The 25,517-nt window shown below is 48.8% G+C and overlaps 1 protein-coding gene and 1 long non-coding RNA gene across 4 annotated transcripts; one reads left to right on the top strand and one right to left on the bottom strand.

Moving 5' to 3' along the window:
- The first annotated feature begins 58 nt into the window (after positions 1 to 58).
- Positions 59 to 23,706, top strand: YDJC (YdjC chitooligosaccharide deacetylase homolog). Of its 3 annotated transcripts, XM_075110384.1 has the most exons (7): positions 59 to 344; positions 3,404 to 3,615; positions 10,070 to 10,242; positions 17,989 to 18,148; positions 18,868 to 18,967; positions 19,929 to 20,106; positions 22,213 to 23,706. In XM_075110384.1, exons 3-7 carry the CDS (start codon positions 10,085 to 10,087, stop codon positions 22,535 to 22,537), a joined length of 921 nt encoding a protein of 306 aa, XP_074966485.1. In that variant the 5' UTR covers positions 59 to 344; positions 3,404 to 3,615; positions 10,070 to 10,084; the 3' UTR covers positions 22,538 to 23,706. The 3 variants fall into 3 exon arrangements, with proteins under 3 accessions (XP_074966485.1, XP_074966487.1, XP_074966488.1); XM_075110386.1 differs by lacking the exons at positions 59 to 344; positions 3,404 to 3,615 and adding an exon at positions 8,629 to 8,705; XM_075110387.1 differs by lacking the exons at positions 59 to 344; positions 3,404 to 3,615 and adding an exon at positions 9,268 to 9,382.
- LOC142064881 (uncharacterized) lies at positions 2,535 to 8,485 on the bottom strand. The gene is made up of 3 exons (XR_012663227.1): positions 8,347 to 8,485; positions 5,864 to 8,235; positions 2,535 to 4,502 (listed from the first exon to the last, which is right to left on the bottom strand). It is a non-coding gene; the product is annotated as an uncharacterized LOC142064881 (long non-coding RNA).
- Positions 23,707 to 25,517: the final 1,811 nt, after the last annotated feature.

Raw genomic sequence — 25,517 nt, forward strand, 5'->3', positions numbered from 1 at the left:
GACCAATCAGAGCAAGCAGCGTGGCGCCTCCCAGGAAAGGACGCGGAGGAGCGCCGCGGCGCTTTTACCTCAGCGACGCCCCGGGCGGGTCCGCGCTCTGGGCCGGGCCAGCGCCCCGCCCCCGGGCGGCCCGCCCCGGTCTGGGCCGTGCCCCCGCCCCCGGGCGGCCCCCCGGTCTAGGCCGAGCCCCCGGCCCGAAGCGTTGCCGCCGCCGGCTGCCGCGGCCTCCGGCGGGCGATAGCCCTGTGCGGCCGCGGGGCCGCGCTGACAGGAATCCTCGTGCTTCTCTCACTGGGAGTTCCCTCTCGCTGCGAGGTGCTTTATGCCGGAGGAGAGCAGGCCAGGTTTGTTGCAGCAGCCCTCTCATCTAACGTGTGGTCTGGGTGGTAAGGAAAATACTGCCGGGTCAGTCTGACTGACTGCTCAGGGCCGTGGGAGAAAGCATGCTGCAAGTGGGACTGGTAAAGCCACAATCATCACGGCCTGGGATGAACAGGTGTCTTCACAGTGGGAGCACTGTCAGACATAAACCAGCTCTGAGGTTGTTAGCCCAGGTATAGGTAGTGGCCTAGGAACAGCCTCGGGGAGCCGGAATGGGCACAAATAGGTCAATCACCCACACGCATGTTGCATTCAGGCCACTTCCAGCTCAGAGCTGGGAGGTGGCACATTTAGGGCTGCTCCTTCCTACGGTCTAGCTCTTAGATTGTGTAAATATGTCCCAATTTGGGGGATTTACAGACAAATGTGACATAATATTGAACACCAAAGGAAAATCATGGTAGCGAACTGTCTTGCATGTCAATATACCACTGGTCCAGTCACTTCTGGATTATGTTAGAGCTGCTACTATAGGGCATAAATACTATACAAAGAACTAACAGTGGTTGCTGTATCATTAAGCTGTAGCGATCACGCCTTTGCTTTTGGATCTGGAAGTTCCCCTTCTGTGATGCAGTCCCTTTGGCGAAATTCTTCTAACAAAAAGACATTATTAAGCTCTATTCTGTATAAAAGACAGCTGCATAAGGTAACATACATACTGTCCTTCATTGCATAGTTTTGCAGACTGAAGAAAACCCTCTCTCTCCCCCCCACCAAAAAAAAAAAAAGTCTCTTATCAATAGGAAGCAACCATGGACAAAGGACACAGGATCTCCTACATAGTCCATTAGCTTTTGCCTCCAAAACTGCTCATTGGATTGACCCATCTATCACATCACAGTCTGGTGTGAGTCCTGTGTAACACTCCCAGCAATACAAAGTAATTTAATAGAGGAAAAGCTTTTGTCCTTCCTAGCAGCAAGGAAAGGGTAGAAGGGCACCTGCCTTGGGACTGAAGACTGTAACAACGGTATCCTCTGTGTGCAACAGCAAAGAACTGCAACGTTGCACTTTCTCTTACAGACGATTTAGAACGTGCACTGGTGTTGCTGGCTGGTGGAAGCATCATGAGATGTGCAGCTGACTCACTATCTCTTCCACCAGTCCTGGATCTGCAAGGCTTTTTCCTCCCCATGTGATCCCCCTCAATTGAATGCTCATTTTTCTTTATGCTGGCTTTGGCCCATTTTATATAGCTATACCTACAACTAAGAAAAATCTCATACTTAAATGTCAGGCCTGCATTAAAACAAGCCCAAGTGCTAAACTCAGTTACATACACACACACATATACACACACAGACTCTGTGTTTTTCTGAGGACTAAAAACTCATTTCCTAGTGCCAGAAGTATAAATGTCTGCTCATAGAAAAGCAAAAGAACACCCATTGATAGTCAAATGCCATACTTCTATGTCATTCTAAGAAGCCTTGCTGTTCTAACTAAAACAACAGCTCGCATTTGCTGCTGCTGTTATAAATGGGGCAAACCCAGATGTCTGTGGTTGCCATGTTAGCCGTGGAAAATCAATCATATGGGGCTTTAGCTGGCACCTGTCTATCTTTCTGGGAGGTCGCTCAGTCTCAGTGCATTTAGAGCCATTTACATGGTGCTCCCTACAATGCTTTTCAGTCCTACTTTAGAAACATAATTGGGTTAGAACGGTTGCCAACAAAGAACCCCATCAATGCCAAACACCCGTGGCAATTAACAGCCACCTCATTGCTACAGGGCCCACTATTGTTTCTTGTAGACTGCTGTAAGCTACAGGTAAACTTGCCTCAGAAGTTACGTGATGGTGCGCACTGGTAACGGAAACATCAGCTTTTTTGATAGGAATCTCATTATAATTCATGTTTATGCTCACAAATAAAGTAATTCAACAGTGCTGTGAAAGGGAAGAATGTAAAATGTAACTAAAATGTCTTCTGCCTTCAATCACTTAACCCTGTAGTCCTGCACACTTGGTTTTCAAGGATTTTGAAAATGCCTACCATTTCTACTCAGGTGCACCTGTAGGTATAGCCTGGCCCTCCCTGAAAAACAGGTTTTAGAGGATTTGGCAGTGCCAAATGCTTTTAGCATACAGGAATGAGAAATCTGTGGTACAATAAAATTTCAGAGAGCATATGCTGGCCCAAAGCAACATATTATAGATAAGAATTTTCCTTAGTTTTATTTTGGCATTTTCTAGACATGCTTTAAGCTTTCAGTTTGCTTCGCATGACAAAAGCAGTGACTGACAGCATAGCAGGCAACACCTGGGCTTGTTCTACACCCAAAAAACCCACTGGTGTGTCTTTGGGTATAGACAGCCCTTGATTTATGGAGAACGCTGCAGTAACATTGCCTAGATTTGTTCTCAGATTGTCACTAACCTTAGGCAAAATATATAGGGCACAGTTCTGAAGATGTTAGTACCTGATACAAAAATAAGTCCACAGGAGCTCTTCCATTGACTTTTCTCTGCATCTGGTCCTTTCTCTGATATCAATAAGGATGAACTGTACTGAAGTCAAGGGACTAACAGTAGAGAACCAGGGCTATAAACAGTCTGTGGTTCTTTCTGTCTCCTCTTTTCACCCCACACTGATGAACTGATGGTTATAAACCTCACTTCAGATCAAACATTTGTATCTATTGGCATGTCCTACAGCAGAGGTCTTCTATCTGTGACCCCTAAGCATAATACACATAGCAAACAGTAGTAATAACAATAAAATACTGTTACCCAGGGAGAAATTGAAATGACAAAAAAGATGGCTTGCCAAAAATTTATAAAATTACAGTTTCTTATCCCTTAGCCCATGCTGTTTAAGGACTAGAGACCTAGTGTCAGCTATTCAGATTTTTGTGTTCAGTAGATATAATGTAAGAATAAGCAGAGTAAGTAAAAAAGCAGAAGACATTTGACAGAAAAAAGTATTAACATATACATCTTTAAATTGAAGAATTTTTTCATCTGGGGGAGAAGAGTTGATGATTTTTTTATTGCTGTCTCCTGTTTCTGGTCTCTCAGGAAGGGAGGACATCCTTGAAAGTTCTGCAGAGTCCTGGCAATCTGTGTCCGGTAACTGTCAGCATCTCTCAACTACTCTCCTGACTAATGCTAGTCCTTCAAGAAGATGGGGTCAACCCTCAGAGCTCCAAAGGAATTATTGTCAATTTCCATTCAGTCAGCTGAGATTTTCCAGGTGCTTTCAGTGATGCTGGGAGACAACAACAATCGCTGTAAGTGATCTGCCAGATTAATTTACATGTGTAGGAATGTTGTTGAGGAGTTCTCGATGTTCTCATTGGTAATGCTAGCTCTGTGTAGAAGGAACTCTTCTGAGATCACAAGGAATACTCATGGTTCTACAGCAGTCTCTTCTGCCATGTCTGATAAAATAGGTAGTTCTCCCTGGCTATCATTTGCTCCACGAGATGCTTTAGAGGTTGTTGTTTCTCTTGAAAGTTCAGCAGTTGCTTGATTTAGAGAGTCTTCTACCTCTTGTGGTGGACTTTCAGGAAATTTTGGAGACAATAGTTCTGTCATCTCTGATAGAGGAGTGATACTTTGGCTTATTTTGAATTTGTAGACGTGGATTGGAATTGTAGTTTTGATGACTAGCTTTATATTTCAGCGTAAGAAGGTAAAAATTCAATGTATGTTACATCATTTCAGACAGCTTTTAGAATAATTTTATGCTTAATGGAATTTGAAAAACTTCTAGACATCTATCTGTTTCAATGGCAGGTAAATATTCACGTAATTCTGAAAATTCCACTTAATATCTACGCAACTTTTATAAAAACTGTCCCTTTCTGGCCTCAATAAATGTATTATTCTGCCTAGAGATCATTTCCTCTAGGTACCTTTATCATAAATACCAAGAAGTGAGCTCCAGTTAGTATAATAACTTCCAGAGAAGGCAAACTGAAGTCCTGAGTTTTCGTGGACTCAAACAGTTAATGGAATCAGGTAGTCTAGGTTAAGCTGTTAACCCCCCCAGTTAAACGGTACCTGTTCTGGACCCATCATTTAGTTGTCTAGTAGAAGGACTCCCTGTCCCAACTCTTTTTTGTCCAGGCATCTTTGTATATTTAATAGACCTCAACATCAGGCAAAAAGGGATCTGGAATAGGAATAGGCAAGCTTCTCACCATCTCAAACCCACTCAGAAATCAGAGATGCTGTAGCTTACTTCATATTCAAATATTAATTTTTACTCCACATTAGACACTCGGAAGGAAACGCAGCATAGAGAAAATAACCCTCTGAAAAATGGGACGGTGGGTTAAAATTCACTATCAATAAACAATACATAGTCTCACTGAAGACCAGAAGCCGGCTGTCTGCATCAGGGAGGATCTGAGTTTGGTACTTTTAACAGCTTGCCATAATTTAATGCAAGCGTCAAGCTAATAAGGTCATGATGGTTTTCCCTTTCGGGCACCTTGCTAGCACCATGCACCTTGTCAGGTATGGACCTTATTTTGGGCGGGTGTAAATTCAGATGACTTCGGAAAAAGGGGGAGGGAAGGTGACAGGTACACCGCCCAGCCAGCCTACCTGGTGTGTGCAGGGGAGCCTCTGCACTCTCGGATGCACCCTAGAAATTGGGGATTTCAACCCTTTTTGATGCAAGATGGAGGGAGTCGTTAATGGAGCAGATCGCAAGTCACAAGGGGACTAACCCCAGGACTGCGGCGTGCTTACCCAACATTGCACGGTTAGTTTTGCATCGGTTCGGAGCAGCGCTCTTTGCTGCTTTCACCTCAGCTAACAGCGCTGGCGCCCAGGGTTTGCAAGAGCTGCCCTGGGCAGAACCCGCCCGCCACATCCTGCCCGCGGCTGGGGTTTGGGCGGCCCGTCCGTCCGGCTCGCCCTGCCGCGGGGCGCACCCACGCCTGCCGGTGGGCTGCTCCTTCCAGCCGCCCTCCACGCCGCGCGTGGGCGGAGCGGCCGGGAGCAGGCGCGCCCCTGCCTCGCCCTGCGGCTGCGCACCGGAGCCGAGCCCCAGCCCGGCACGGAGACCCCCCTCCCCTCGCTTGCTGCCAACCGGCCCCGTCGGCAGGGCAGCCCGCAGCGCCGGAGGGCCGCCGGGCGGGCGGGGCGCAGGGACCGGGCTGCTCGGTTTCGGGCTCCTCTCTCCTCGGCACCGGCGCCCACGGCCTCCCCCGCGACACAAAATGGCGCCCACCTACCGGGCTGCCTCCCCTGGGGCGGGGCCCAGCCGCGGCGCGAGCGCGGCGGCCGCGCGGCACGCCGGGAGGGGCGGGGCGGCAGCCCCCGGGGCCGGGACAGGGACACCCGCCCCCGGGGCCGGGGCGGCCCCCCCCACGGCGAGCTGTGCCCCGCGGGGGCCTCCTCCCCCGCCCTGGCCCGGGCCCCACGGAGCACAGGTTTCGCGAAAGACCGAGGACAGCCGCTTTTCTGTCCCGTCCCCCCCACCCCGCCGGTTGGTCGCGCCTGTGAATTCTGCAGCGCGGGCACCTGCGGTCCGGCGCTCCTCGGATCTACACCTGGGTGTAGATCATCTGCGGGGCTGCGGCCAGGTGCCACGTCGGCGTGTCGCAGGACCTCCACCTCTGCTGCAAAGGAGGCTGGAATTGGCCAAGCCGTCCAGCCGCTACTAAGAGGAGACTGAGACGAGGCACAAACAGCATGAACACAAATGTCTCATTTCCTCTGAAAACCAGCCTCAGGAGAGGGATGAAAAGGATTTAAGCATTTCTACAGAAGCCACTGAACTTCCAAGATTTTGTAAATCTTGGAGGCTGGGGAAAAGAAAAAAAAATGTTAACGTCCTTTCATTTAGAAAATGGATTTTACTTTGTCTCATTCAAATGTCTTTTATAATTCACATTTTCAACAAAATTTCATGCAAGGAAAAGACAAACCAAATCCTACTGTGCTACCATTGTAATCCCAAATGAACTAACTCACTGCAGCCAAGGGAATAAGAAAAAGAAAATACATTTTTTATGTCAACAGACAGCTTGTTGGAAGCATTACTTGTTAGGAAATGCTTTTGTGAAATACAGGAAACCTCCAAATCTGCTACTGAATAACTTGGAGTTCAGGAAAAGAAATTCAAGCTCAAAACCAGTGAAGCACCTGAGGATGGACAGAGAACCTGCTGGCTTCTGCGACTAAGATGAAGCAGGGCTGTGTTTTGTTTCAGTTAAGCTGGAAGATGCAGCCTGTGCTTAGTACATGTCCTGGCTTACGCATCTCCACCAGAAATGCTGCCAATATTCTCCTCATGTCTTCACTGAAGAGGAGAGACTAGCCAGAGGAAGCCTGCCTTGCCTTTCAGCTCCAGCTCGAATTTGTAAGAGCCTTTCCTCCGGCCCACGCGGGGCTGGCTGCAAGGCCTATTTTGGCAGCCAGCTGGGGTACGCAGCCTGCAGAGGAACCACTGTGCTGGGAGCCGAGGGGTATGTGGCACAGTGGCAAGATTTGCTTGCTGGGGAGTGTTTGCTTCCAGTCACGGGAAGGAAAGCTGGATAAACAGCAATGAAATTGGAAAAGAAAAGCCTCCAGGAACAGCGTCCAACATTGAAGAAGGATGTTACCGTTAATAGCATTAAACACGTACGAAGATTAAGGAGGCTGAGAAGCCAAGCTTTGTCTAAGATTCTAACGTTAATGCCTGTCACCTGTGCAGAGGCAAGCAGCGCTGACAGTATTAGAAAGAGGCAGAAAACTCCAGAGTTTGCATTGGCAAAGGCAGGAGCTACTTGTTTTTGATTCATGACATTACTTTGGAGTCGTGCTGACTTAATCAGTTCAGGAATAGTCCTCATCAGTAAATGGAGCCTTGGAGGAATGTGGGCAGGCTGTGAGGTTCATCTCCCAGAAGGGGAAGCAAGTAGCAAGTGCACAAACATCCACCCTGAAATGCCAAGTGTACTGGAAACCCTTACATAGCATCAAAAACTTTTCTGCATTGGAGGCTTACAACTACTAAGTGATGGAAATGCTCATGGGAGTTGCTAGAATTAAGATTTGGCAAGTTCTCTAGAGCATTTTATCACGATTTGTTTGGAATTTCATTCCATATAATTTTTCAATGAGAAAGGAGTCGCTAAGGGGGCAGAAGGCTGTCTCCGGCTCTCACTTTGCCTTCCTGTAGTCAGTGTTCATTTACGTGCCAGAGAAGAGTAAGCTCTAGAAAGTGTCGGACAGCTGACGTCCACTCTAGATACAGCACAAGTCTCCATGCTGCCCTTTCAGGGCCTATAGGGAGAGCACAGCCTAGGAACCAAATTCTTCTGTGAACAGCATTGCTACCACCCATTCTACTTTTATTTTCCTCCTTCAAAGTATCAAAATACTCTTACAATCAATCATCCAAATCTTAGCTGCCCCTGCAAAGTGCTCTCAGGCTAGTGGAAACATTTCTACTGCTGCAGAGCGATCCGAAGTGGGAGGCAGAAGCATTCCCCTTCCAAAGTTCTGCAGCAGTTTGCTACGTGGGCTGCAACTGATGAGAGCCTACAGATCAACAGGGCTGCAGCCCACCGCGATTCACTGGTCCCAGATTCCTTGTGAAGAAACAGACATGGAAACCCGCTGGCTACTCAGGTGTTCATGCCCCCACATACAGATGTTTCATACCTCAGCTCTGGGTGTGAAAGCGGTGGAATTCCCTCCGCTGAGCTGTGCTGCTTTGTCTCCGCAACCTGATGGCTCTTCTTTTGCTGGCCAGTCTCTGGTTGTGCCCGCACATCATTGCCTTGACTCTGGGGCTTGGGTACACTGGCTGTCTTTCAGGAATTGAGTTCTGCAGAAGGAGGGAACACCCAAAGGCCTTGGTTTCTTTATGCAAGGACTGCCCACAATTGAGAACAGGACTGTGGCTGCAGTGAAAAAGAGCTAAGTTAGCACAAATGACTTTGCCTTAGCTATGAGGTAAGCAGCAGGATGGTCGGTCTATTCCCATAGAAAGAGCCCTTGAAGCCTTTTCCAACCTGTTCCATCCCAGCTGCTCTTCCAAGAAGCCCATGCTTGGCCCAACAGCTGTTTCTTCTCTTCCCCAGCCCTCTTATCTCCACATCAGCACAGGTTCAGGCACGGAAGTCACCGTCATCCGTGCAAGGGTCCTAGTCGCAGTGTGATCCCTGCTTCCTGGGACAGGTTAGCAGCAACCACCAAGACAGCTGCCCTGAATCCATGGTCTTGTTACCCCAGCACCTTCGGAACTACCACTCTCTCCCTGCCCCAAACATCAGTTTGTTGTTTGTCCTGCAGTAGGAGGAGTGGGTGAATGTTCTGGAGTGACGTTACGGACCAAGAAGGGGAGTGCTCTACTTTGATAGAACTTCCACAGGTAAAAAATGCAGGCTGATAGTATCTCCCATTCACCATTTCTAAGCTACTCAGTGCTTTCACTTTCATTCTGGCAGATCAAGAATAGCTTTTCTGCAGTAAGAAAAAGCAGCAGTTCAATGCCAGGACAGGCAGGATTTCCATGCAGCCTGGGGGGGACTGGCTTACATCTGGCACCGAACAACAGCACGTTAGAAGTCGCCCTTCCCGGAGCTCTCTTCTGTTCTCCCTGCGCTTCCCCAGTCCCGCAGTAAGAGCTGCGGGGTTATTCCTGAACTGCAGCTCTGAACTCGCACTGAGTCCGCGCTGCCAGCAAAGCGAGGCGGCGGAAAAGCCAGCAAGCGGCCACTATGGAGGTCACAGATTGAGGGGCTCTTGGGGTGGTTAATTTTGCACTGAAGCAACCAAAGAGCACAAACTGAATTGGTTATTCCCCCCCCCCCCCCGCAGCTGCAGGCGCAACCTCATCGCGGGACTCTGGAGCAAAGCCCCCTCCCTGCGCTGCTTGGCGCAACGAGCACCGCGGCCCGGCGCCGGAGCGACGCGCCCGCCCCCGCGGCAACGGGGCTCCGCGCCGGGGCACGGGGCCGGGCCGAGCCGGGCCCCGCGGCCGCCAGGGGCCGCCCCGCCACCGGCAGCGCTGCGGCGGCACCGGGCTGTGCGGGAGGCCCGCCGCGGGTGAGCTGCCGCCGGGGCTGCGGGGCGGGATGCGCGGCGGGGCGGCGCGGGCAGAGCTCCGCCGCCGCGGCCAGCGTGGCCCCCCACCGGGGCGGCGGCCGCGGGGTACACACCGGCCCGGGCGGGGGGGGTTGGCGGGGACCCCTCTGCCCCGCCGCAGCGGGAGGGCAGGCCCGGAGCCCGCTCCTTTCCGAGGTCCCCGTGTACGCCGCGCTGGATGGGGCCGGGGATCGGTGGCATCGGGGCGTCAGGGCTGCGGGGCTGCCTCAGGTGCTTCGCACCGCTGCCGTTTCCCCAGGCACCGCGGGCGAGGGCGTGCGGCCGGCAAAGCATTTTGATCCGCGGCGCACCCTCAGCCGATTCAGTCGGCCCACGGAGCCCCTGACCCCTTGCGCGCTCCTCCTCTACAGCGATCCAAAGTGCAAGCAGGCCCTGGCTCCCGCAAAGGCAGGCGGGCTCCGGTGCTCCACTGCGGGAGCAGGCAGGTGCGGTGACGGCCCGGCGGCCACACGCCAATCGGCTACTGTGCAAGCTGCGAGACAGCGGCAGGCTGAGGTGGAGCAGGAGGAGTTAGTCAGGGGCTGAGTCACGACTGGGTTCACCCCCATCGAGCCTGTCTTTTCCTGTTTGCCTGTGATCTGCAGACTGCCGATTGCTCCGGTTTTCCCTCCTTTGCCTTTTTGCTAGGGATGACCTCTAAGGATGCTTCAGGTGAAGCTAATAGTAACTGGAGATGACTTTGGCTATTGTCCTCGGAGAAACCAAGGCATCGTGGACTGTTTCCTGGCTGGTGCGGTATCTAATGTGTCCCTTCTAGTCAACGGAAGTGCTGCAGCAGATGCAGCCGAGCTGGCGAGGAGGTAAGCTACTTTCTTTAGTTCTTTTGTGGACAGCCTCCACAGGCTATCCACGGAAAGCTAAGCCTGTAAAATCTAGTATTTTGTAGCCCCAGCATAAACCCTGTATCATAGCCCAGGCTGGTATAAGAAAACTGGATCCCAGGTATATTTACTAAGACCCTTCTTAGTAAAACCCATGACCTGCCAACCATACCCATAATGGCTCTTTCTCTGGTATTAGCCACTGCACTGCAACTTTTTTCCCTTGGGATGGAAAGCCAGTTACACAATTTGACTAGTAGAGTTTTGGTTTGTTGGATTTCCTTTTCCCAGACTTCTAAAAGGTGCACCATCAGGATGAAAGTTGAGGCTATATACCCAGGCCAAGCTGCTACCCCTAAAACTATTAGAGCATAAAAGCACAAATCTTTAAATTTCATTTAATTTGATGCTTTTCAGCCAGGCTGAACACCGGGTCAGCCAGGTTCACTGCAGAGTCAGGGAAAGGTATGATTCTGCGCGGGCAAAGTTATAAATCTGGGTAGTGAAAAACTTGATTTTTCCACCCCAGAAACCTTTTAAAAAGGCACCTCAATATTTCTATTAATTCTTGGCTTGTTAAATCCATTTGTAAAAACTGCATATATAAAGAGAGGGACAACAGCTTTTACCTGCCTTGTACCTACCACCTTTACTCCTTCACAGACTTTTCAGAGGTTGCTGACACAGTTGGCTCTGTAGCAAATCAAATGCTACGTGTCGTCCTCATGGACTAGCCCAGCAAATCCTTTAGCAGGAAGTATTACTTGTATTTAGAAGGTAAAACCCAGTTAATTCTTCAGCTCCAGTGTGGGCAGGCACTTGGAAGCAGGAGTATGTCCTGAAAGAGAAAGCAGCAGGGTTGAGAAACAATGAATAAAGCAAAAAAGTAAAGGAGCTGTGCTAGCACTGGAATTGAGACTTTATGCTTCAAAACAACTACTGCAGGGGACAGTTTCATTGGTCATGCTGTCCTTGAACATCTCTCCCCCTTTTGGCTGTGATTTTAGGGGTCCTTGGAAGTTGTTTGCATCCTGTAGCTTCTTTGGTGTTGGGTGGTCCAGGAAGCCAGGGTGTGGTATTAGTGGCAAACTGGTCTTCTGTTAAAAGGGTTAGAGATTACACACAACACTGGGAGAGGAACTGCCTCTGGGATAGTAAGGGGAGAGGCAGAAGGACACAACACTCTTAAGATACCTAAAATCCTGTTAGTAAATGAAACAAATGGAATGTAAAACAAGGAGATAAAAGCCAGCACTTCTCTCAGACACAGAGGCACCAAAACCCTTTAAGCCCCAACACTCTGGTAATGTTGTCAGCTATTTTAGCCATGGTCTTTAGCAGGCTTTTAAATATAGAATCCACCTGGCCTCATTTCCGTAGCCAGAAAGTAGGCCATGTAATCAGAGGTTTAAAAAGCATCTTTGAATCCAGGTCATGACACTTGTGCTGACAGCTGGTACAGGTGTGAAAAGCCAGGTTGGAGGGCAGGCGTCAGCAGAAGCTGCAACCTGCTGCTACAGTTTCGTTCTTTTGGGGGCTAGTTTTGAATTGCAGATGTGAATTAAATGGATTTAAATGTATTTCTGAGAATATAAGCAGGGTGACTTTGGGAACTTCTGTCAGCACTGAAGATCAACAGCCCAGTTTCTGCAGTTCTCATTTGTGTAAGGCTCTGCAGCTGTATTCAGCCCTACCCATGCATGAGGGAAGCACTTGCAGGTTTGGGGAAAAGCGTTCGTCACCTTCTAATGAAAGCCCCACTTCAGGTGCTGCTAGTACACATGCCCTTAACTGGAACCCGTGCGTGTAAACAAGCTTGTGTCACCGCTAAGATATTTGTTCCTCTATTGCAAAGGTTCACACAAACTCTTTTTAGACACAGATGCCTTCCCCCACAGACACCAACTAAGCAAGTACTATATATATGCACACACAATATCCACACACATGCATATATGCTTAACTCCACAGCAGACATTTCAGCCTTGACTAGACAGTGGTGTAAGCAGGGAGACTGGATCTGTCACCAGCTGAGAGAAGAGGCTTGAAGCAAGTAGCTTGTTCTTTCCTGTGATGCATTCCAGTGTTACGGGATTTGGTCTTTTGCACATATGGTGCCAGGATTGTCCGAGCGCTGGACTGTTTCTATGGCTTGTGGAGATTATCTGGGTGCTTCTTGATTAACTGTCTGTGATGTGGTTGCTCGTCACTGCAGGTCTTGAGCTCTCTCCTCACCTGGTCTTCAGTTAATTGGACACAGGCAAAACTGATTAGTAACAAGACAACTTTTTTTTGCAGGATAGCTCCTCTTAAGCACATGATGCTGCCCTGTAATGGTAGGACTTGGCATCCTTCGGAAAGGAACACAGTTCCTCTGGAATTTCATTCTTCCCTTCATTTTCACAGTAATTCTGTAGGCCTCTGGGTATGCCATCTGTTGACCTGTGTTTTGATTAGAAGCCTTGGCAGAGATGTGACGGTAGTCAGCAGATCTTTGTACCAGCTCTAGCACAAACTAATTGCAAAACAGCACAACCAAGCAGTAAATAATACACCTTCCCTAACATCTAGGTGCTAGATCTTGGGCTTTTCTTGTTCACTGTCACAACCAGCCTAAAAGATGGGACCTGCTCACTTCAGACAAAAGAGGAGTTTCAGCAGAGGCCTGATTCATCACCGAATGACAAACCTATTGATAGCAATTGCTGGAGCAGTACATAGCCAGGACAGCAGGCGGGAGAAGAAACTTCCACTGTGGGGTTTTTTTTTTAGTAACTCAAAACTTTTCTCTTTATGGGGCATAGACTGACTGCCACTTCCTGATTATCCATATAATATAATCTCTATTTTCTACTTATCAGGCCTCACCCTGAAGTCAGCTAGTCTTCCTGGTGATTATTCCAGAGCCCTTCCCAGAGACTGGAAGGGTTATTTTCTTACCTGAAATGAACAGGTACCTTCATTTTTCCTTAGAAATATGGAGATAGCACAGAGACCCAAGATTGTTTGCTGCGATGTTTTTCCCCCCTTTTATCAACCAGCTCAGTTGTCACTGACTATTAGGACCCTTTTCCAAATGATTATATGCAAATAGTTGAAGATGAAGAAGATGATTGACACATTTTAGAACACAACCTCAGTCTTCCTGGGCTTTCTGCAGTTGAAATGCTGAACATCAGCTACACGAGAGCTGAAGCCCCCACAACATCTGGGTACATTTAACAGAAGAATCTAACAAAACCACATTTAATTGCTGTCTATGTTTTCACTTCCTTTCCCATCAACACTAATTGCAAAATGTGTGTGTAAATTGTGACTTAATTCTGACCGTCCCAGTCAACATGTGACTAATCCAGAAGTCTCTTGTGCTTTCCCATTACCCTTTTATCTGACTGTTAATCACAAGGCAGACAGTTCCATTGCTGAACTGTGTTTGGATTACGGGTGGGGCCCAATCCGAGGCCTTAAACTAGAATTCCAGATCATATTAACTTCACTGGCAGCAGCACTTTTTGCTGATGTAAGGTCATGGACACAGGAGCTTCGGTTGATACAAAGATGTAATTAAAAAGAAAGTCATGTCCCTAAGCTATGTTACAGGACCAGTTCTAAACTCTGCAGAGGCTTTGGAGTATTTCATCCTGCAGGAATAAGTCCTTAGCAGTAATGGAGCAAGACAAGATGCTATTTGATGAAAGACAGTTAGATCTTACAGTCTGCCAAAGAGTAAAAGTTGAGGCGGGGTGGGAAAGTATGAAAATGCCAACATGGAGACACTAAGAGGTGTACTTTTTGCATAAAGCACAGCCCTGCTTTGTCTGGCTTCAGACACTTGGATGTTTACTGAAGCAGGTTGTCTAGATACAGATATTTACACGAGGCTCTTAATTGTGTCACACTTGGGCTGAAACCTGATGAACCAGTAATTTCCCGGATAAGGATACAGACAGGATGTGGAAGGTGGGATCTGTTTACCCATCAAGGAAAAGGGTGAGTGCCATGCTTATGCCAGAGCAAGACAACTGTGACTGGGCTTGGGGGTCACATAATTCCCACAGCCACTGCAACTGCTCCCAGGAACACAGGGACTGCACAGCATCCATGCTGTGGCCAGGCAGGGCCCAGGGCACTGTTACTCATCCACCAAGCTCAGAAATGTGCAAAGCTGGTGGGCACTTGAAAAGAGTGACTCAGTATAGTAACAGTCTCCAGGGACCCTTTCTGGCTAAGGATATGAATGAACAGGGATTGCAACTGCACAAAAGCCCATTGCCTCAGCAGAGACATTTGTTCAGAGCACTCATGTGGCAAAACAAGGAACTACTTGAAAAGGAAGCAGTTTAGCTGATTGTATTTCCTCTCCATTTGATAACTGGGCTGGGCTTGTTGACTCAGAAATCTTTTGAGACTGAATTCCTTATTGCCCCTTGTAGCATTTTTTGTAAGGGTATATCTTATTTTTTTCTCCTTTCTAGCCAATAAAACAGCACATACTTTACAGTCTTTAAAAAGATGAGGGCAACTTTACAATATGTTTGTGTAGCAGAAACAATTAACTGCTCTCTGAAAAAAGGGCCCTTCCAGAATGTTTCCATAACTTGACTTATCTCCCTGCCTTTTTTACACTACAGCATGCCTTGGCATTGCTCTTTGGTTGCAGAAGCTACATGTCAGTGGTGAGAGGCACTCAGGAGCAAGAGTTAGTCCAGTGGGTGTTTTCGTCAGCGGGGAAAAAAGTCTGTTGGTTCAGTCTTAAAGCCCAAGCCTCTGGTCTTGACTGGAGCATGACTGGAGCCCTGCCTCCCAAGGTACTACCCAGCTAATTACTGTAATGCTTTAAGTTTTGCTCATGCTTTCATCTCATTGCACTTAGGGTTTCAGGTACTCAGGCAGTGTCAGGACTGTTAGGAACGAACACTGGGCAGCAGGACATTTGGAGCTGAACAGGAGCATCATCTGGCTCACTGCGCTCGGGAAAAACACATATTTAGGTACAGAAGAATGCTAGTTAGCAGCAGAACCCTGCTGTGCCAGCTGGGTTGTCCTCCTTCCCGTATCCTTTCAGCTTTCCCAGCATGCCTGCTTCCGTGCATCTCCCACAGATGAATATTTCTGAACAAGTTTCTCATGTGCTGCATTTTGAGTTTTGGTTTCAGTCCCTGTATCCCAGAGGCGCTAAACACTAGCAGTTCCTCTTTGGATGCCTCAGCATGGACAGTCTGTCAAAGCAGCCAGGACTAACTCTAAGAGAAAACTATTAAGATCTTCAGCTGGTGTTAGCCAAAGCTCCGAAACATGCTCTAAGTTACAGTCAGCGTCTCCCCTTACAGTGAGAACAAGGCCAGCTCTCTGCACTTCCACATTCTGCACATTCCCCCGCGCTGGGGCTGGTTTCAGCTCAGGCGGAGGAGTGGCTCTAATGTTACGCAGCACAGTGCTTGGCTCCTCCGTGTCCCACACCTGTCGGAGGGGCTTGCCTTTTCCTGGAAATAGCCTCCCTTGAAGCATTTGGGGCATTGCACAATTGGAGGTGGTTCATTCGATGCTCCTGGGAGACAACACTGAGAGGCTCAGCTGTTCGTTTCTTGCCCTCCCACAACGCATGAGAAGGCGAGTGTTCAAGAAAAAAGTCTTCCATCTGCTGATTCATGGTAACACACAAATTATTCTTGCAGACAGCAGTGGCTGTGGTACAAATAACACTATCAGCTGATGCAGTTAGGGCTTCCCAGAGACATGATAAAGAATCTAGGGTGGCGTTCTAAAAGAAACCAAAACAAACCCATAGGCTCCCCCTCCGCCTTTGTGCTCATGCGGGGTACGCAGCAGGACACAGGACGGAGGGGAAGCCCTCCTGCCACAGCACCCCTCCTGCGCTGTAGCTGCCTCCTGCCCTGCCATCAGCGGCCTGCTTAAGGGCCCCCACTCCCAATGACAGCATCTTCTAGTTCTTGTGTTAGCGAGGAGTCAGTGTGCACATGTCGTGCTCGGGTCCCCACGTATGAAAACCATATGAGCATTTATCATCAGTAATACAATCAGGCCCTCTGCAGAGAAATTACCAAATCAGAAAAGCCAGAGAGGACCTTTCGCTCCACAAAGCTGTTTTGCACCATTAAGCAAACGTTCAAGCTCCCTAGTCACACAGTGGCCTGGAAAGACATGGACGTGTTTTGTTTCACAGAGCTGTCCATACAACTTCACTCATAACATCTATGTCTTTGAGAAGGTGCAGTATCTAGCAACCGAATACACCATCCACCTGGAGCACAAGACATGGAGGAGCCAGGAGAAAAGTCTTTCAGTCCTGCAAGGGCCAAAGCCTTAGGAGCTGAATGACTCCAACATGGTCCAATCCATCCACAATCCTCCTGTCTCCAGTAACTTGGTGCTTCACTAGTCGGCTTCAGGGCAGCAGACAGAAGGGGAGGAGCTGGTTTTTGCACGCTTTGCCTAAATGGCAATTAAAACCAATTGCTTTTGTTTTCCTCCTTGTGGTACAAGGGCTGTAACAGGGATGGGCCATGCCCAGTTTTAGCAGCTCCCTGCAGAAGTTCTAGGAAGGATTTAAAGCATCGCAGACTTGTTGCCTTGAAATTAACTCTGCTCCATGACTCAGACTGGGCAGCACAGAAAGAACATTGCACTTCTGCCATTTGCTTACTGGGTCAGCCAGAGGCCAGGGGTTGTCTGGGAAAAAGTTCCAAAGCATCATTTTGGCCTCTGATTCTGAGGATTTCCAGACGTGCTAATGAAACACGGCACAAATCTGAGCACTTGCAGGTCCTGTTTTTATTATAGTGGAATCCACAGCACAGACCAAGAAGGAAACGCCAGCACTCTGCAAAGCCCTGTGGCTGAGAGGAGCTCTACAGTTACTAGCTCCGTAGTTTGTTTCGGTTTTTTTTTCTTAATGTTGCGAGTGCAACTAGTTAATAAATTGTACCCTTGTGATTCCTTAGCAAGGCTCTACACTTACACTGCCGACCTCCCTGCAGCAGTCCTTCCTCTGTGCCAGAGAGATGCTACTTTGTACAGCCTAGCCTTGTCACTCAGTGAGTGATCACCTGCACCAGCAGACAGTAACCTGGCCGCTGCGGGCCATTTCAGCTGCAGCCTCTTGGACCAGGAAACCCTTAAACTCAGACAGTATTTACACTCGTAGCCTACACTGTTGCCGTTACAGCTGCCTTGGGCACCGTTTATGTATGACTGGATTCTACTTAAGGGCAGCTTTAGAAGTTGTCAAGTAAAACTCGGATGTCTCATAAATGTACCATCTTTAGTAGGGTAAACAACTCAAGGGAATACCTAGTAAGGACTAATGAAGTGCTTTAGAAAAGGGTTGCAAGGTCCAGGTCTCTCTGTTAGTCACTAGTGGCTGCAGGGAGTTAACAGTAGCATGCAGTTACAGCATTTAGTGCTTTTATGGCATTTAGCCTGAGATACCTGCTCTCTCCACAGGAGCCAGGGCGAGGACAGAGTTGGGGGCGTCTCACAGACTGGCCCTTGGCAGACTGCACAGGATTAATACCTGGAGATACTCTGCTCTGGTCAGCGTTGTTCCGTGTTACCTTCTAGAAGAACAGGGATACGAAGATGTACTCCAGTGGCTACACCACCACTTTTTAGATCAGTCTAGATCTTTCCCTGAAATCTCCCCCTTTGGTCACAGTAAGGGAGGTGGAGGTGCAAAGTTTAACAGATAGCTCATTCCTGTTACAGATACAACATCCCAATAGGCCTGCATGCCAACCTCTCCGAGGGCTCTCCTGTATGTGAGGCGCTCAAGACAACCTCTTCTCTGCTCAACCAATATGGATTCTTCCATGGGAAAATGGGATTCAGAACAGCGCTATCAAAAGGTCTCCTGAATATGTCAGAGGTAGGAGAAAGCCACAGACAACCATGCAGCTTGCTTTCCTGATACAGATCAGCCTGCACTTATCCCAGCATGTAACAGGTGAAGCCCCTTCCCAGGTCCCAGCTCTGAGTAAGCTCAGAGATGAATCTTGGCTCTGTTGCCTGGGCAGCTGGAGCTGGCTTTTAGGGACCTGGGCCTACCTAGTTCTGCCAAAGGCTCTGCAGCCTTTGAGAACTCATGTCCTGTTAAGTACTTATCTGAGGGGGCAGCAGAGGCATTGGAACAGGCACTCACAAAGAACCTAGAGATCAGGAAAGGGAAAATGCCAGAGAGGTGCTAAGTAGGCAGCAGGCTTTTCATCACCTGTGAGAGGCTTGTGTTCTCTAGGGAGATGGCTGGCTTTGCCCCACGAGCAAAGATGAATGTGTTCAGGTGATCAACAGGGATATGAGCACCCATTTCCCTATTCATTTTAAAGGGAAACGGGTACTCAAACATCCTCTGTATTTTAGAAAATCCCAGTATCAGCACCACCCACATGACCAGTACCATAGAGACCCACGCCAGGGGGAGGTTCTGGGCAATCCAGCTGCTTTGCATGTCCATTTAACATCGTAGCACTTTGTGCCCCGCAGGGCCAGCTCCCGACTACTGGCCAGCAAGGTCTCCAGCAGCCCCCTTGCGCTCTCCTGATCTCAGCCTGCTCACAGCTCTTGCTCTGCCCCTTCTCTGCTGCACAGGTGAAGCAGGAGCTAAAGGCCCAGGTGGAGCTGTTCCGTGAGCTGACAGGTCACCTACCTCCTCACATGGATGGGCACCAGCATGTCCACGTCCTTCCAGGTAAGAAGGGGGTCCTCTTCTTCCCAGGGCTGAGTAGGTGAGAGTCATCTCAGAGGGGACTCCCCTTGCCATGGCTCCCTGTTTGGGTAATAAACCTCACTGTAAGATATTTGCTCTACAATTGCAGTTTGAATGTTCCCACCTGGCCCTGGGGGGACAGTCCTGCCCGGGCCCAAATGGGCTGCGTGGTGACCTGGGTCTTCCTGTAGCAGTGCAAGGGGATTAATGGCACAAATGGCCCAGGTTACACCTTTTCCTCCAAGGACTGATAATTCACCTCAGCATCCTAATTCCGTGCTCCTGCCCACACCAAAGGAGGCAGGCCAGGGCAAGTAGCAGGCTGGCCAGTTTAAGCTGTAATGCTCGAGTTTGGGAAAGCTGGTAGCTCTTCCAGGTGCTAGGAGAGGAGAACTCCATCCCGTCAGTTGCATTTCCACACCTAGCTCTGTCTGCAGGTCTCAGCATGCTTTACAGAGGTGGGCAAGTATCTTTGTCCCTGTTTTGCAAATAAGGTCATTGTGGTACAGAGACGGGAAGTAGAATGAACAAAAAAATCCAGACTTCCCCACTCCAGCATGCAGCTGCCTCTGGGTGACATTGCTCTTGGCAATGTACCCTTACAACAAATCTGGCTGTGCTTGAAGAAGAACCTGTTCCCGACAGCGCAGTCACCTCTGCACTCTAGGACCAGAGCCTCTAACTTAGAAGGCGTTGCTGGACTAATGCTCAGCTCTGAAGGGGAGACAAGGCATCTACAGCGGATGTTGAGGGAGTAATGTTTCCAGTATAGAAGGGGGCTCCCATCCAGGCGAAGAAAACAATTTCAGCAGAAGAGAGGCCAAATGGGATTATATTTTCTTAAAAATGGATAGGAAAGACCTCTCTGTGCTAACAGCTTTCAGGGGACACGATGAGCTGGTTGTCTAATTCCGGACTAAAGTGTCTCTGTTTTTACTTACAGAGGTCAGACACGTATTTGCAGAGGTGTTAGAGGAATATGGGATTAAGTACACACGTGTCCCAATAGAGCCAGGCCTTCATAACTGTGACTGGATTCCACCGTCCCTGATGGACTTTTATCTGGGAGTAGAAGAAGACTCTTTTAACACAGTGGATGTGTTTACAAAGCATGGAATAAGGTAAGACAGGCATTACTCATCCTTTTTGTAGTAAAGCATTAAAATCTTACCAGTTCCTGACAGCATCTTCAGAATGGAACACCACCTTTCTCCTTCCACTTTGGAGCTTACAAGGAGGTTCAGAAGGAGCAGAAGAGTGCTGGGGGCACTCGGGCTTAGTCGGGAGATTTGTTTGAGCAGAGATGACTCACTTCCCACCTGAAAGGGATTGTTCTGTTCAGGGTGTGCGTCTTGGCCTTTCTCGAGAAGCAGCGTTAGCCCCACACCTGGGACTGCACGTTCCATTAACACTGGAATTTTAAAAGAAACACCTAGGGAAAGTTTTCAAGAAATAACTTTTCATCTCCCTGGAATAGTGAGGAAAGGGTTTTAAGTAGCAGGAAAGACTAATTAGAGGCAAGTGTTTGTTGTTAAGGGGAGGCAGGAAGCTCAGAGAGCTTGCAGTGCCACAGCAGGTGATTGCTGTTCTAAGCAATCAGTCTTGTCAGCATCCTGCACCTCAGGGGCCAAACCCAAAAAGCTCAACCCTTCCCCCAATAACATACTTTTCTAAAAGGCTTAAATCAGATATTGTTTTATGGATTAAATGCACATCTTTTGAGACCCTTGCATTTGAGACCTGTCCTTAGGGGCTGATTTCATTACTTTCTCAGTCTCCTGAAGAAATGATTTTCTTGGCTCTCCCCCACCTCCCCAGTCCGCTGCTCTGAGCACTAGCAGCAGGCTGGCGTTTCACTGGGGTCTTTCCAGCCAGAGCACACGGACTGTACTCGCCCAGCCCCTTTCCAAGGGAGAGGCGGGCGCAGCGGCTCACAGAGCAGCTCAGCAGCAGAGAGCAGGTGGGTTTAGGGCAGGTGTCCACCTACCTCTGAGAAGCTGCTGCTCTGGTGATCAGCTTCCAGGGCGCAGGGAGGAACTTGAGGGGCCACCCTGGGACCGGCACGTTTATAGCCCCGTGGCACCCCCATGCCGGGCCCGAGCTCCCCCCAGCACGCACCGCTCCACCTCCACACCTGGTGTCAGGGGAGCCAGGAGGGACAAACTCTTACAGAAGAAATGCATAACATGAAGAAACCCAGGGAAATGAGGTGAGCGCCGTCAGCTGAAGACACAGGGAACCCAACTCTGCAACTCAGTTTCAGCATCTGTGCAAAGAGGTACCACACTGAGCCCCCCGCGTTCCGTTCATGACACAGGAGTGCAAGGCTGTGCTTACTGCATTGGCAACGGGGCATTCGCAAGTTTAATCACTTTACAGCTTTCAAAAGTTAAATTTTTTTTTCCTCCAAGTCCTGCAAACACTTTCAGAGCTGAGTGTTCAGCTGGGCTCTTCCTTGCTCAAGCAGGTGAAGACCCCAGCCCTGGTTTCTTCCAAAAACTGCCTCCTCCTGCCCTGGCGTACACTTACACTGCCCCCTGGGCTTGTACGTGTCACACTAGAAGTGAGGTTTGTAGCCAGACTTGAACAAAGAACTGCATTGACTCCACAGAAGAAACAGCGTCTAGCTGGTTTCCTCTTAGCTGTATGCTCTTGAGTAGTAACGATGTTCTGTCCAGTGTTTTGTCTTTTATTACAGCTTTTTGATATATTCTAGCAGAATGATTTGTTAGCAGGGTGGTTTCCATTTACTTTCAGTGATTTTTTTGCTTCTACTTAGCCAAGGGTTATTACTGAGACATGTTTATTATTCAGGTTTTAATTGGCCTAGCAATAGTTATTTTGATAGCATTATTTCTCAGTTTAGCTCTGCTCTTCCCTTTTGTGCCGTCAAAGCACACCTGTAAGCTCACAGATGCCAAACAATGCTTGTGCTGTGACACAGCCCACATAAATGCAGCAGTAAGAGCAGTACGGGGGCTTTGCTGCGACTTTCTGTCAGACTGAAGAACCCCTGCTTTAGATAGTGTCCTGGTTTCGATCAGGAAAGACAAAGCATTACTGGCACGTAGTTCTGCTTTTACTTTTGTTTAAAGTTCACACACAAACCCCGCCTTTTTCTACCTTAAGTTTTAGGTACATTTTGATTCCTAATCCCCTGAGTGTAACACACTCTTTCAGACCTACCTCGTTACCATTAATATCAGTGTTCCCTCCTCTGGCTATAGGTGGCCAGACATTTACATAGGCCTGAGCACCATGGGCAAGAACATGTCTGTCAGCAACATCTGGAGCGCCATCGACGCCGCCATCGTGGAGTTTGTGTCCAAGGCACCCTCGCACCTGACGCCGCAGAGCGGGACCGTAACGATCGAGCTGATGGTCCACCCAGGGTACCCGAGCGTCCCGCCCGTCGGCGGCTGCGGGGAGGGACCAGATGATTTCTCACAGTCCTGGGAACGCCTCCATGAACTCCAGACGTTAATTAAGCCAGAGCTGCAGAGCCATTACAAAACCAGGAATATTCAGCTTTGTTCATTCAAAGATCTTTGAGTAATCAAATATACCTACATACACGTGTTGATTCGTACTCTGAAGACAGGCAGTTGCTAATGCCCCGAGAAGCCAGACCACTGTTACCAGTGTGATGCCTCTTGGTATGGCCAACAGGAGCTGGGAGTGGCACTGGGATGATCACAGAAGAGCAGCACCCTGTGAGCAGCTACAGGCAGTGCCCCAGAGCCCTGACTGGCAGGTTTTAGGCCACAGCATCGGCTTTGAATGTGCCAAACCTCTTCTGTGTCACCCACTCGCACGCCACTGCAGCGCAGCGTGGCGGGCAAGGCCCAGCCCTCCGCTCCTGCCAACGCGATGGCGAGCAGCACAGAGGCAGGCTTTGCTGCAGGCCCAAGCAGCACGCCAGCACCCAGAGGGCTCTGATCATTTCTCTTTTTGGACTCGCCTGCAAAGAAAAAGATAGATGCTGGGGGGAGGCACTGCTTTGGAGCAACTACTGGGCACAGGTTGCCCACGGGCGGCCTGGAACCCTCCAGGATTCTTAAGGCACCCGCCGTGGCCCCTTCCCCTCCCCTCGCGCCGGCCCATCGCCGGCCCGGGCGCAGGGGCCCGTTACCTCAGAGCGTTTCTCTGGCCAGACCAGCCGGATCACGGGTTTCACAGGTTGGCGTTGGCGGCCTCAGTCCACATACAGCCTCCGCCAGCGGTAGTTATGGCTCTCTCTGTTCGCGTTGCCTCTTGGCATTAAGCCGCTGTAGGAAAGTAATATCAGCCACGGCCCCTTCACAGAGGCTTTTCTTTCTTTTTTTTTTTGGATGACTTTGCAAGAACAGCAACTGTTGACCCATCTGCTATTTCAGTAACTGCTGCACACGAGAGCTCACCAGCAACTGTTCCTGCGCTGCCTCGCGTCAGAAACGCATGGGACGGCTGTGTACAGCTACGGGCAAGTTTTCAAGTGGAGAACGTCCCCGTATTTGTCCAGTTTTCTTACTGCCATCAAAGCATTTGGACTTCAACAAGCCTTAGTAACACTGATACGTTTAACCGTGCTCTTAACTGTGGCCCTGTCGCTCACGTATAACTTTCACATGGGGAAAAAAATGTTTTAGATTGTTCATGCTCATTTTCTGCACAAAAGTGATCGATTTAACGTAATCATTTTTCATTAACTGGTTTTTTTAATATTAAAAATTTCAAGATGATCATAATTCTTTGAAGTGAAAAATAAACTCAGGCCTTTTTCTATTGTAATGCTTCAGGTGTTTGGTTTTAGTTACAGCTGGAGAGCAAACTAAACCCACTCACCTGTCCGCTCCTACCGCACATGCCCGCAGGGTGCTGAAAGGATGTCTTTTTCTATCATTAACAGGAACCGTTTGACCGTCCCTATAAAACATCTGAGGAAGTTTTAATTCTGTACCAATATGAAAAACATCAAGGATATTTAGAAAGTATTTTCCAGGTTCTTTCCTAAATTACTGGCACGGGATTTATTTGCCATATGACAAGTTTGTTTTGGAAACCCATCCACCGCGCTGCTATGCCGAACGGCCCAGTCGGACGAGAGCAGCAGTTACCTTTTGGAGCGCCTCGATTTCTGAAGCTCGGCCCAGCGGTGTTTGATGGCAAAGTTCCTGCTGTGGGATAACAGGGAATTAAACAGCCAGGGCGATCAGACCTGCAGGAAGCGGCTGAACGCCCGGAGCGCAGAGAGACCTGCGGGTGCCATCTAGTGACCGATGCTGTTTCATTCACACACCGGTTATTTAATACCAGATCTCAGTTTTTTAGGTAATGTGACATATTTTGATGTACATTCTTTAACCTTAATTTTAACATTTAAATTGCTCCGTGTTCTGACCGACGCATTTGCTCTGATCGCAGTCCCCAGGATGCTGCACGCCCGTTCTGCTGAACGCTGCAGACGTGAGGGCAGCCTCACCCACGCCAGTTCTGTATTACAAACAAACAAAATGTTGCAAATTCCATATTTTTAAATGAACAGCGTTAAACCCCCATTTTTCTTTTAAATTCAAGAGTGGTTTAAATAGAGGGATAAATATAGAGTAGTAAAGGACTTCTAAATAGGGAACCTTGCAATTGTGTAAAACGTACAGAGATCGGGAAGGAAGCTTTTCAGAGCTTCTATGAAAGCTTTAAAGGCAACAGTGAGTTAAAATTAAAAACCCATTCAGACCAATACCCACAAATGCCACTGCACCAGGGTATGTAACAAAGTCGTCTAAACCCCAACTCTCTCTGAAAATAAAACCATCCACAAAGCCTTTGAGAGCAATTTTTATTAGGGTAGCAGAATGGAATTGCAGAAAGCCTATACCAGTACTCCTGGGTGTAGTTTCACCAGTACGTTGTTTTTATTTTGGATATTGAACTGCACGTTCAGAATTCAGCATGGCTTTGGGAACTGGAGAGGACAAGAGCTTGATTTCCTGAGTTAACATAGGACTTTGTAATTCAATTTTTTTTCTCCTCAGACTTCAACCGTACAGTACAATATTTGATCTCTGGCTTTTGCTTGTAGGCAGCCCTCTGAAAGCCATCGCTTAGGTTACACATCTCATAGTTTAGAGACTGAACTATGAAGAACACACAAAGAAAACCGATAGCAGCGTCCATCTCCTACATGACCTTTACAGATGAAATCGGACTAGCCGGCACGGCGCTGCTGCAGGCCCGTACGGATCGGCCGGAGTTCCTTGAATTACGCAGCCCTTCCAGGTCCCGTTCAACGGCATCCAAGTCACACTGTTCAAATAAACGCCGTCGTTGACCCGAGAGGCTCGCAACCAGAAAGCGCGCTATGGAGTAGTAACGAGGGCGGCAAACTAGTGCTACAGTTTTAAATAAAAAGAAAGTTTAGTGAATGGCAGGTTTTGTGCCAACAGACATGATCAGAAGGTACCGTGACTCGTGATGAAGTTATACACACTTCAGTTTGACAGATAAATTGGCATTATTTTATTATGAATCCGAGTGAGCGTGAATGAAATAA

The sequence above is a fragment of the Phalacrocorax aristotelis genome, chromosome 15 (assembly GCF_949628215.1).
Source record: "Phalacrocorax aristotelis chromosome 15, bGulAri2.1, whole genome shotgun sequence".
In the NCBI taxonomy this organism is placed as follows: Eukaryota; Metazoa; Chordata; class Aves; order Suliformes; family Phalacrocoracidae; genus Phalacrocorax; species Phalacrocorax aristotelis.

Bases quoted from the DNA above. Each gene is read 5' to 3' on its own strand.
- YDJC (XM_075110384.1), top strand. From the start codon at position 10,085: ATGCTTCAGGTGAAGCTAATAGTAACTGGAGATGACTTTGGCTATTGT. The intron at 10,243-17,988 runs GTAAGCTACTTT...TTCCTGTTACAG, and splicing joins GCAGCCGAGCTGGCGAGGAG to ATACAACATCCCAATAGGCC. The intron at 20,107-22,212 runs GTAAGACAGGCA...CTCTGGCTATAG, and splicing joins TTTACAAAGCATGGAATAAG to GTGGCCAGACATTTACATAG.